We start from the raw sequence: 13,183 nt of genomic DNA, 5'->3' as shown, positions 1-13,183 counted from the left end.
TAACATGAGACGATGATAATAGCGGGTGATCCCAAAATTATTTGGTAAGGGAAAAAAGAGAAATGTCAGCTGTTGGTTGGAATCAAACAGTGGTCCACATTTTAAAAGCTGATGTTTTGGTAAACCATCCAACCACCCTATCATCCTTCCTATACCAATGTGGTTTTGTAACATCACCTGACATCCTCCTTAGCTCCTGTCATGATCACTACAGTAATTACAGGGCTTTGCCCCTTCAGCTAAACAGATTCGTGTTGGGGCGCCTGCTGAGGCAAGCCCACCAGATGACAGATAAGCCCAAAAAATTACTTCACACAGCCAATGAGACAGGCGCTATGCAGACAGAGGCCCAGAGACTTCTTTCTAATGCACAAAGAGCTGCTGGGAACGGCGCCAGGCAGTCATGCGCTCAACATAACATGACAGTGAGATGGAATGCAGCTTCTTCCTCTGACCTGTGAGAAGGAGGGAGAAGCCAGCTTGGAACTGCAGCCTGTGGCCTCAGCTAATCAGGCTGTCCATCCATCTGTCCATGGAGCATGAACTGCTCCACTCTCAAAACAGTGCTCAGAGAGTGGACACACATGCCTCTGATGCTCCGTGGTTGACAAGTGGAGCAACCACTCTGCCACCCTCGCTGCCGTGGGGGGTCCACTTCGAAAGGGCCGGCAAGGCGTTTCCTGAGGAAGGGCAGCAGTGTCCATCTGGCTAACAGTCACTTGGTGTGACTGAGTTGACTGAGACAGGCACAGACGGTGTTTATTCCAAAACAGCTTCACACAAAGAGCAATAAGGTTATCACACACAGTCCCGCCCCATAAAATACCAATTGCTCTGAGAGAACAGCAGCAAGCAGTCCAGTAGCTAGATGTTGTTTGCCGCAGCTAATGGCGGAAAGCGTGGTCACACAGGGTCACCCTGGTCAGCTGAAACATGGGCAGACCGCACGTTAGCTTAGTGTTGGGTGCATGTTAGCTTCTCATTAGCTTCCTGTTAGCTTCACCCTGCAAGAGCAACCCAGCCACTGTTGCTAAATCCCAGATGCCGGAGGAGGAGAAGGGACTCTCTAACTCTATTTACAGTCCCCTTTACACTACTTACAGCCTGTCTGGGTCCAGCTGAAAAGCATTGAATGCTTGGCAAAGGAGTCACCTAGCTGTACTGCCTCTGGTTCTTCTGGTCCTGTCTGTTGATCCATGTGGTCCTGGTCCTTCCATGTGTGGAAGAGAGAAAACGTTAATACAGATGACGCAGATGACCAATACAAGCATTCCGCAGTTGGTTGTTGTCTGGAAATAAATCATGGTGGAACACTACATTGTTATAACTGACACAGTCACACACCAGGTGTAGGTCCAGAGATTCCCTCCTCCCATTGTAGCTCAACTGAGCAAAGCACAAGGAAGGGTTACCGGGGTCCTCTTTCATTTCTAATTGTCGTTTATAAAAGACACCAGTGTACAAACATTTAAAAAGCGATGACAGTTTTCATATAACAGATTGTGTCTTTACAGAGTATTTAAATTTAATTGTGTGCAGTCTAACTCTTGAGTGTTACATGAATAAAAGAGGGAGCAGCAATTAAACCTTTACATGCTTTCACATTATCTCTCATATTTATTAATATTATAATTTACCATGAAATGTAAAGTAAAACTTACATGCTTTATTCTTTGAAATTACTGCAGACAGTTCTTGTGCTTTGGTGACATGGGTCCAACTTCACATCTTGTCATAGGCCTGTGAAAGGAAGAGAAAACAGTTACTCCATTGACGGTGTCTAGAGGTTTACAAGCTACACTAGCTGCCTCTATTCTCTCCCTTTTACAGAGAAACTGATTTGCTGAACTGGGAAAAACACATTAAACTCAGTCGCTTCAACAATCCTCAAAGATGTTATCTAACTCTTTCAACTGAAAAGTTACACCAGGATCTTGAAACCTCTTCACTTTAAACCATGTGTTTGTGATAGGAGTTTACCATCTCCTAATAACCTGATGAAAGACAGAGAGAGAGAGACAACTGTTACACCCAACTTAAATATGGATGGGACAAACATTTGCTCCCCCCTGTTGGTTTAGTTAGTGGTAAACACTGTAGCAGTCCAATGAAACAATGCTACACAAATCAAGGAATCACAGTGAATATAGCAAAAGTGTTACAACTAACACACAGAGGCACAATTCATAAGAGGAGGATGCTGAAGCTTTTATCTGACACAGACTTATAAAGCAGAGTAGTGGCCTCTTGGTCTCTTTGCAAACACAGCCAAACATCCAATAGAACAAAGGCCAGCGTGGCATCTGTCTTGCAGTCCCAACACCTGCATGTCAAAACATAAAATAGGAAGCATCTTCTCTGAATCCTTAATTCAAAAGAGCAAATACAAAAATACATGAGTTGCACATCTTCGGCTACTAAATATTTTAGAATAAAATCACCTGGCTGGTTCACCAGGGGAAAGCTTTCAATGTGAAATAGCCAAAATGTTCTGTATTAATCAATGGTAACATAACACAGGTAGACTATAGCTTAAATCGATCAACAAACAGTAAATGAGGCTAATATTTGCACAAAGCCTGTGTGTAATCATGCCTGACTTACTAAGGCAGCAGCTCATTACGTAGACTGATGCTGCTGCCCTGCAAAGAGAGAAGTCTCTATGATTTAAGAGAAAAATGCAACCTTATAAATAACAAATTCTATTAAATTTAATTTGAACAGGCCTACCAAACTGGGTTACATGCTCATAATATTTTGCCTAACATAAGAACAATGAAACCCATTTATTTTAACAGCTGCAACAGGCTGTGTGAAAAAGTTTTAAAAATTCAACATTTCACAAAAAAAGCAGTTAACAATATGAAGGTGTACTCATTTTAGAATCACAACTTTCCTTTTATTTTATTTCCTTATCTCACAACACAACCCCTCAGATTTATCTGGTGGTAGGCTACACCCACATTGGGATACATGGGACTGAACTGATACATGTGACTGAACTGTATAAAGAAGTTAAAGCTAGCTCCACCTTAACCAGCTATCCAATAAAAGCTGTTTACACGTTGATGATAAATAATGTCCTATATAATAATACGCCAGACAATAGTCTGCAGATTTGGTGCAGAAAGATTGATACTTGAAGTACATTTGGTACAGGTGTGTTGTTAAGCTGCATTTTGGGCTAAGGACTGTAGGTGTGTGGGCCCTTCATGGTTTTCTTACTCTTAGCTCAACCAAACCAATGGTTCCACCCAGTCTGTCAGATTTCTACACACCACGAAGACACATCGTGTTTTTGTGACTCCTGAGACACTGGTATGGAAGAAAGCAGCGCCCTCTACTGTGCGCAATAGCACTGAACCTACGCTTTTCCTCTCTTACCTTGTTTCAAGTACGTCATGAGCATTTCGCAATCTGCCTGCTTTACCTGCAGCCCATTGTGGGACAGTTACTTATTTCCCTAAGAGGACAAGTACAGAACCTTGGCAGGAGCAAATGGTAAGAACTTTAGAATTTCTATATTACCATAACCTTTAATGCTTTTGTTCTCATGGTGAGTTTCTGTTACCTATAGCACAGGTATTAAATATAAGTAATGTTCCATTATTATTGTTATTGCAAAATACTTGAAGCTGTTCCTGGCATTCTGCGGTTTTACAGATTTCATTATTTCATAATGTGCAGATGCAAGGTTGTCACAACAATTCTTATGGGACTGGTCCTGAACTATCAGTTTAGCAGTACGTTTTTGTTGGTACTTTCTGGATTTCATCCATTTATCTTTTAACATAAAAGTTTCACAAAATTGTTAGATTTTGTGTTGAGTCACTGAACAAAAATACATTCAATGAAATGATACAGGCTATTTGGCTTTTTCCAGATCATCAGAATTTTAATAAAAATTACATTTTGAAGCTGTGATATGTAAAGATGAATTGTTTTAGATTTAACTGTCTTCTATTTTGAGTTTTATTTATCCTTCATGACTAAATAGCGAGAATGGTCACCTCTCTGCTGCTTCCTCTTTCTTTCTTTTGTTCCTATTTCCTTTCTTTATTTAAGGAAATGCATAATGTTTAGATTGACCTCGGTGTTCGTTGTTTCAGTATACACTATCCAGAACAGCTATTGTCAACATTTATCAAGTGACTTACTTCTACTTTCAGCAAAATGTGGAATATATTTGTAATGAATACATATTTAGATATAGTTGAAATAAAAGGGAAGTGGCAGACAAGATACATCAGAAAAATCATAAGGAGAATTTAATACCACATCGACAGTCCAGACAATGACGATGCATGGAAAGTTGTTGCAAACAAAATCAGAAGAAGCTAATCAGTATGGTCCGTGTGGGCCTACTTTGCGGCCAACGGAAGAAAACAAAAACGAAAAACGGCTGGTTTCCCAATTACCATTTGTAAATAGGGAAACGAAAACCCCTGAAAAAAAACGTCTTTCGTTTTTAGTTTTGATATTAAAAAATGGTGGCCCGGCAGCATACTTTGTCACCGAGGTCGGGACCTCAGTAATTATGTAGGCTATGTATGTATAACAATAAAAAGCAGCCTCATCATAAAAGTAAACCCTTAGACAAAACATTAACACATCAACACAATAATGAAATCACCTGTAAAGTTATAAGGGCCGGTAGAGGTGGGATAAATCTGAGAAAATCATTAGTTGGGTTGAGTGCCGGTGGATGATTTATGCCTACATGATTATTCAGATAGGCTATCAGAGCCGATCCCTGCATCACACCAATGTAGCTCCTATAATCGTGACAAAACAGTGCAAACAGCTGCTGACATCAAATTACTAGGCTGCAATATCAACCAGAGCATTCAGCACTAACCTGCTGAATTTTATGTTACCCTTTAGTAACAATAGTTCCCATTATGCAGTCTGTAGCCTACATGTCATTTGCACAGTGTTCCTCCCTGTCAATAAGGGCTGCCGTTTTTCGTTGTTGTTTATTTCGTTTTGAAAGGAAAATCCGTTGGCTGCAAAGTAGCCACAGGGGCCCAGTATCAGCTTTAAATATTTTTATCAATAACATGAGTGTGATCTTAGGACCTGTCTATGACTGCAGGCTAGATTTGAATCAACATTTGCATGATGTCACCATATCTCTGGCTCTTTGTCACTTGAGCGCTTTTAAGGGAGAGGTTTGCTGCATGTCTGTAAGGAAACGCTGAGATGGAAAATCAAGTGATAATGGGAAGAATATATACGCTTAAGTAGCAGCGCTGATGACATGTTATTCAGGAGATGTGTGAGTGATCCATCCATCCATCCATCCATCCATCGTCAACCGCTTATCCTGCGTACAGGGTCACGGGGGTGTGAGTGTTGATCTTACCAATGGGACATTCCTGTGTTCACTGTTTCCTCAGGGCACCTGTTAACCAGTTTGTGCTCAGAGTAGCTGTTCAACCAGTCTACTCTTCTGTGGATGGTACCCACTGCTAATGTAGAGTGTTTGTAATGGAGACAGTTATATAGAAGTTCAGGAATTATGGACCAAAGCATCAAATGGTTATAAATATAAATTGATCATGTTCCTTTAGCCATGACCTAATTTTTCTCTCTCTACAGATGGCTGTGTCTAACAGACCACCACTTCAGGTGGCTACTGCTGGGTGTGTGATCATCCTGCTGACATTCTATTTTATTGTATTCTATAACTATCCAGGAGAGCTCAATGAAAAGGTTCCCACTACACAAAAAATTAGGTAACGCCTCTATTGACATAGCATGTAAATAAATGTGCATTTATGTGTATACTACACCTAATCTTTATTATGAGAAGTGCATTATGATTATACCTTCTTGTTGTCCTAATGTGAATGGCTTATATAGAAGCATAATCCCTCTTACATTCATGTCTCCGTGCTTAATCCATCTAACATTTAGTGTAAAGAACATGTCTTTCTTCACTTCCTCAAACACATTTTAATGAATCCATGCTGTCCTTTCTTTTCTCCTCACAAAACAACCACACACGTGCTACCAGTACTAATTTGCAAGGATAATCTCCTGCAAATGTTTTGCTGGCTCGCTGTATCCAGTCTTTCTTTGTGAGTGTTACAGACTGCTAACCTATTCAGGCCATTTTGAAGCATTGTGCTCTAAGTCTGTGAAGGTTCCCAGTCATCCAGGTCATAGTATCCAAAGAAGGATAAAGTCAAGGGACTGAAGAAGTCTCTTGAATGAGGGACGAAACGTCTTACAGTATCTTCAACCAAGCCGAGTTACCCTTGACTTTAACCTTCTTTGGATTGTGCTCTAAGGTCTTCAGCCTCTTCAAAGCAGGGACAACGATCAGAAGTCGCATGAGAAGTGCTTCAACTTGGTTAAAAAGACCACTGACCTCAGAATAGCCTCTGAAGTGGTTGTGTATGGGTATTGTAGTTTAAACAGCTCCTTAGATTAGCAGGAAAATGCATTGTGACAAAGTTGAAATATACAGTATTAAAGAAGTGATATTATGCTAATTTTCAGGTTCATAATCTTATTTAGCCACATGGTCCCTAGCACCTATTTCCAGGAAAAATAACATATCCAAAATAAATCAGTAATATCTCCTCAACCATTAGGCCTAGATGCATAATTCTGGTCTCCTTTGAAAGGTCAGAAGCTAAGGAATATAAATCCATTGTACATTAACATGTTTATTTTACCATTACAGACTATATGGAGATAAAATACAGAAATATGATATTTTCATCCTCGCCTGTCAAAAAAAGCTCAATTTTAATGCAATAAATCATCAAAACCATCATTAGGTAGATTATAATGCACCTGAATATCTTCTAATACACCTGGAATATAACTGTAACTGTAAATTTGATGAAAAGAAACTGACAATCAACAGATATTACAAAATCTTTCAAATATACCAGCCGAATTTCCATGTTTTGGCCATATTTACTGGTTATATGTTCACTTTTATTGGGAGTTATCTTCAAAACACTATTTCTCTCCATACAACCACGTTCCAAATAACATCAAGCTTCCAAAACATTGAAATGTTGATAAAAACAGTCAATATAAATGACCAAAAGCACTCCCATGCTTTACAGGCCACAGCTTGAGAACAGAACATCCTACAGGGCTTTCTCTTCGTCTTGAAGAGACGAATCGATCTATCCTGCATGTCTGTGTAGCTCCTACATGTCGCCAGCAAAGGCCAATAAAGACCGTCTTTATAAATATTATTAAAACAAACTCTTCTCAGAGACTTGAAACTTGAATTGGACTCTAGCGCAAAGACTTGTGAGCATCTCTGCAATGAATGCACAAGCAGCAGCAGCAGCAGCAGCAGCTATGTTGTCTTAGGAAATCCATTGCAAATAAGTGGAATAGAATTAATTTGTTTACAATTCTTATGCACCCCTGCAGTTATTAATATATATGTTGATCCATGATATATTAAGTTACCTATCATTACATAACCAATCCCGACCAGTGTCCAGACTCAGGTCGCATTTAAAAAGATCCGATCTGAATCAGATTTGGACCACATATGAAAGTGACCCAAATCCGATCTGGAAAAGATCAGATTCCATTGGACTTGGCCTGTTCACACTGTCATAAAATGGATTTAGGCCACTTTGGCCTGCAGTCTGAACGTAGACATATGATGCTCCAATCACTGAAAGGAGTACGAACGCTTCCCCACTGATATGGAAAAATGATTGGCTGAAGTCAGCAGGAGCAATCTTACTATCACTAAAGATTACAACAACAAAAAACACTTGAGGTATTCAAACTTTTTCAATAACACAATGTTCCAAAATCCAAAATATCAACAGTGAGTCTCTCTGCAGTGGGAGAGTCCCTTTAAAAAATTAATGTAAAACAAGAGAGGAACACACATCCATACTTTACACGTTTGGGCACCTGTGTGTGTATGTGAGTTTTACTGTACTACATGCATGACAAATCTTTATTGCAAACTGCTATGCCCTGCACACAAGAAAGGCAAATGCCACAAGTATTTATCATTTTCACTATCAGTGTGTAGTTACTGCTTATTTTTTTTAAATTGTGCCTAAGCAATCACTCAAAAACTCTAATGCAGTGGTGGGCAAAAGGCAAAACCCGGGCCAGAACGTAAATATAAATGTAAAAATAAATACATTGATAGGGAGTGATGCTGAAATAGATCTCAGTCATGACAGCAACAGTTACTCACATAATCACTTCCTCTTAAGTGATTGTGCCTCTAAAATTAAAGCGCGAGAACAGCAATGCTTCATGTTGAGTTTATTGAGAGCTTTTACTTTGAAAAGTTCTGAAGGACATTCGAAAGAGACTCTGGCTTACTTGACACACCTCTGTGAAAGCCGTCAGTAAACGTGTGATCGGATTCACTTGAAGTTCCTCAGGGAAATGAAAAGAAGTGTCCACAAGTTTATGAATGCTTTCCATACAACGGGCTGTCTTAGGTGAGGGAATCACCAGAAGGTATAAAAGTAAACATTACCGCAGCGGCGGCAGGGACTTGGCGGTTTTTAACAGTAGAAATGCGGCAGCGAATGCTGTAATGTTATTTGGATTGAATATGCCCAACACTTGCAGTTTGTATTCATATCTTTCTTTTTCTTAAGTTGAAAAGGTGATCCAAATAAAATTAGGCTGCTTTTGCGGTCATAAGCCTACATGTTTATTTACAGCATTAAATGTTGAAATGTATATTATATATAATAGGTTGTATATGACGTTAGTGGGAGAAAAACGGTAGATCTATGTTGTTACCCATGAATGATAACATTAACTTGGATTTTGTGTTTTCTCTTTTCTTTATTCCACTTGTGCAGAACTCACAATGTACACATAAGTGTGTGCGTGCGGTCAAACTGTAAATACAAATAATTCACCTTTAGTTTCCAGTCATGTATCATTTTCCCAAATAAGTTTTCTACAACATAACATCAGCTTAGATGATAAACATTATAAATCAAAGATATTCCGTACAAAGCAAATATCACACGTGGTAGACTATGTAGGCATTAAATATTATCACATGTGTGTAATAAAACTATCAATACAGATTTCTAAACAGTCGCTGTATTACAAACACCTATTAAACCTTGTAAATGCTACACATATTGCATATATGTTTAAATAAGCAATTTAAACCAAATGTCAATCCAAACTAACAAACTAATAGCATTAGGCGTTTAGGCGCTAATCGCGAATGGCGATCTACATAGTGCTTTTATCAATATACTTATAACAACAACATTTGACTTACCACGCTGGGAACATATAGTTCAGATTAAGTGTTTAGCTGTAATTGTTGTAGAACATAAGAAAGTCTGCAAATGAGCATCAACGTTGCTTTCTCGGTCAGTTCGGTTCGGTTCAGTTTTTTTTTTTTTTTTACAGCGCCTCTTCTCCGCGATCCCATGAGCCCACAGAATCAACGTCCTTAAAGGGGCAGCACCCTACATCCCGGTCCCAATGACCCAAACAGGTCATTCAAACAAAGTAAGGGTGATGTGACAATTAAACTAAATCAACTAAGAAGACTGGCTTCTAGGAGGCAGATCTTGTCTGCAGGACGGATGAAGACACCTGCCTGTGTCTTCACTTCCACAGTACGCACAAGTCCGTCTGCACCTGGATAGACTTGAGTAAGCAGACCTAGAGGCCAGTGATTGCGTGGTGTGTTCTCATGCAGAATAAGCACAAGATCTCCTACTTGAAGATTTTTCTTTGGTTGCAGCCATTTTTGGCGTTGTTGCAGTGCAGGCAAGTATTCCTTGAGCCATCTGCACCAGAAGACATCTGCCAGATATTGCACCTGGCGCCATCTGCGTCGGTAAAGGTCTTGTTTTACGAAGGCTCCCGGAGGTAGAGTAGGACCTGAACGAAGCAACAACAGATGATTTGGTGTGAGTGGTAGAGGATCTGACGGGTCGTCTGATAGTTTAGTGATTGGTCTACCATTGACAATAGACTCAACACAGCAAAACAGTGTTGCCAAACCTTCATCATCTGGTGCCTGCTGTGAGAGGACAGTGTTAAGAATGGAACGAACAGTGCGAATTTGCCTCTCCCAAACACCACCCATGTGGGAGGCGGCAGGTGGATTGAAGATCCACTTTACATTGTGCTGTAGAAGGTAATCTGAAATCCTTTGTTGATTCCACTCACTGATGGCTTTCCGCAACTCTCGTAATCCACCGACAAAATTAGTCCCGTTATCCGAACGTATTTCCATGGGTGGGCCTCTCCTGGAGATAAATCGCTGTAAGGCATTGATAAACGAGTCGGTATCGAGGGAGTGTGCAACTTCCAAGTGGATTGCTCTCGTAGTGAGACATGTAAACAAACATCCGTACCTCTTGAGCTCACTGCGTGCCTTCTTAACCAAGAATGGCCCGAAGTAGTCTGTGCCCACACGAGTGAATGGAGGCTCACCTGGAGTCACTCTAGAATCAGGTAAGTCCACCATTTGCTGGGTTTGTGGCTTAGCTCTTAACTTGCGACACTGTAGACATGACTTGAGAGTTCGGTTAATGACGGTCCGTCCCTTTAGAATCCAGAAACGTTGACGAATTTCTGCAAGTACTCGCTCTGGACCTGCATGACCCAGGCGAAGATGGTAGTGACTGATAATCAGATGAGTGACATGATGATTGTTAGGTAGGATCACTTGATGTTTTGCCTCAAAGGGAATTGGGGCATTTGTTAGTCTGCCTCCCACACGAAGGAGTTGATCGTTTTCATCCTCAAAGGGTTTAAGCTTGAGAAGAGAACTGGGTTTTGCTTGAGAAGATCCGAAAGATGCAGTTTGTATGTAATTGAGAATGGCTGATTCTGCTTGTTGGAGCTCACTTACAGTAAGAGGGTCGGATAGATGCACACTTGTTTTCTTGCGTAACAAAGCCTTGACACGCAACAGGATAGAAGTAGCCCTTTTCAACCGATGCCAACTGGAGTATCGTTCCAGTAGTCTGTCCACTGCATTTTTCATCACTTGGTTTGGTTTTATGCTAGCTGCATAGACCTCTTTGGCTCTTTTAATTTCTGCTTCCTCTGACAAATCCTTTATGATAGGTTGAGCAGGCCAATGTTCCTCCTCCAGTTGAAGAAAGTGCGGACCAGATACCCATCGTTCACTTGACAAAATCTCTCCCATAGTCATTCCTCGAGAGACATCATCCGCAGGGTTAGAAGCAGAGTCAATGTGTCTCCACTGGCATGGTTCTGAACGCTCATGTATTTTTGAAATACGGTTGGCTACGAATGTCTGGAAACGACAATGTTTGTTGTTGATGTACTGAAGTACAATGGTACTATCTGTCCAAAAGAAAGTCTTTTCAATTGGAATCTCCAAGTGGCGCTTGATATGCTGATCCAGCTCCGTAGCAACTACAGCTGCAAGTAGCTCCAGACGCGGTATGCTAATTGGCTTGATTGGTGCAAGTCTGGCCTTTGACATCACCAGCCTGCAGGTGTCGCCAATCCTGATGTATGAAACAGCGCCGTAAGCCAGTTCCGAAGCATCGGAAAAGTGATGGAGCTGAGTCTCTAGCAAGCAACTAGCGGATGTTGGTCTAAGACATCTTGGAATTTTCAGCGCAGACAACAGAGGCAAGTCATTTAGCCATCTATGCCACTGTGCTGCTAAGTCTACCGGTACCTCCTCATCCCAGTCGACTTTCATGCGGCACAACTCTTGAAAGATTGCCTTTGCTTTGAGCACGAATGGACTTGCAAATCCTAAAGGATCATAGATGGAACTAGTAGCGCTCAATACTCCTCTCTTTGTTGCAGGTTTGTCCACTGCCTTGGCATCGAATGTGAAGCAATCTCTTTCAACATCCCAAAGGACACCCAGTGTTCGTTCAAATGGCAAATCCTCCTGGTCAAGGTTGACCTCATGTAATGACTTTGCCCAATCATCAGCTGGTATCGATTTCATCACTTCCTTAGAATTGCTTAACCATTTGGTTAATCTAAAGCCTCCACAGGTGAGTAGCTCACGGAGTTCGGAAGCAAGTTTAATGGCGACCTCCACCGTAGGTACTGACTTAAGACAGTCGTCGACGTAGAAATTTCCTTTCAATGTTTGCACGGTGTCATTAGAGAAACTTCCACGGTTGTCTTCAGCCACTCGTTGCAAGGCAAAATTGGCAGCACTAGGACTCCAGACACCTCCAAAAAGGTGGACCATCATACGGTAATGCTTAGGCGGTTTGTCCGGGTCGTTGTCCTCCCACCACAGGAAGCGAAGCACATCTCTTTCATCAGGTGGCACTCGGACTTGATAAAACATGCTCTCGATGTCCGCGTTCAGAGCAACGGGTTCTTGCCTAAACTTGAGAAGAACTCCTAGTAGCTTATTGGTAAGGTCTGGGCCTTGGAAAACATGATCATTCAACGAAGTACCTTGGTACCGTGCCGCACAATCGTAGACAATACGAACTTTCTCCGGTTTGCGTGGATGTAGCACCGGATGATGTGGCAGGTACCACACGCAACCATCGTCTCTTTTAACGTCAATGACCTCTTCTGCATATCCTTTCAGCAAACAGTCTCTGATACCTTCTGTATACCTTTGATGCAAAATCGGGTCCTTCTTTAACCTCTTTCCTAGAAGGTCTAATCGATGTTTGGCCATTCCGTAGTTATTGGGCAGTTGTGGTGGATGTTCTTTGAAAGGGATCGGTAGAGTATAATGACCATCCTCTTTGACTGCTTGCTTGTTCCATAGATCAACAACTTGCTCGTCGACTACTGACAGCGAGTCATTGTTCACGTGCACTGGATCATCCAGTTTCCAAAATCTTTCAACAGCTTGTTGTAGAGAGTGGTCAGCTTGAATGAAATTGGCCGAAACAGATGTTGAACCATCAGCTACTGGCCCATGGAGTGTCCACCCCAGGCCAGTTAGAATCGCATAGGGTTCGCCTGACTCACCGCAGCATGTTTCACGGGGGGCGAGTATGTCTGGTTGGTCTAGACCTATCAGCAGGTGAACCTCATCAGCTAGATCAACGTCAGGTAAACTGATTTCATCAGCAATGTCCTTTAGGTGCGGCCACTGGGACACCTCAAGCTGTGTGACCAAGTTGTCTAGACTTATGTTCAGCTGATCCCGACAGAGCACTCCTTTCATCAGGTAAGAGTTTTTTTGTTGAGCATCTTCAACTCGTAGGTC

General features: G+C 41.4%; 1 protein-coding gene across 1 annotated transcript in view; it reads left to right on the top strand.

Moving 5' to 3' along the window:
* Positions 1–3,438: 3,438 nt before the first annotated feature.
* Positions 3,439–13,183, top strand: part of LOC119882316 (beta-1,4 N-acetylgalactosaminyltransferase 2-like) — a 46,289-nt gene continuing 36,544 nt past the window's right edge. Inside the window, exons 1-2 of the mRNA XM_038692327.1 lie at positions 3,439–3,501; positions 5,602–5,738. Coding sequence (XP_038548255.1) covers positions 3,499–3,501; positions 5,602–5,738 — 140 coding nt within the window. The 5' untranslated portion in view covers positions 3,439–3,498. The remainder of the gene's footprint in view (positions 3,502–5,601; positions 5,739–13,183) is intronic.

The sequence above is a fragment of the Micropterus salmoides genome, unplaced genomic scaffold, assembly GCF_014851395.1.
Source record: "Micropterus salmoides isolate LMB-PRFRI ecotype aquatic unplaced genomic scaffold, ASM1485139v1 Ms_hic_scaffold_10, whole genome shotgun sequence".
In the NCBI taxonomy this organism is placed as follows: domain Eukaryota; kingdom Metazoa; phylum Chordata; class Actinopteri; order Centrarchiformes; family Centrarchidae; genus Micropterus; species Micropterus salmoides.
Note: the sequence above shows the minus strand (reverse complement) of the source record. Positions and strands in the feature narration are given on the sequence as shown.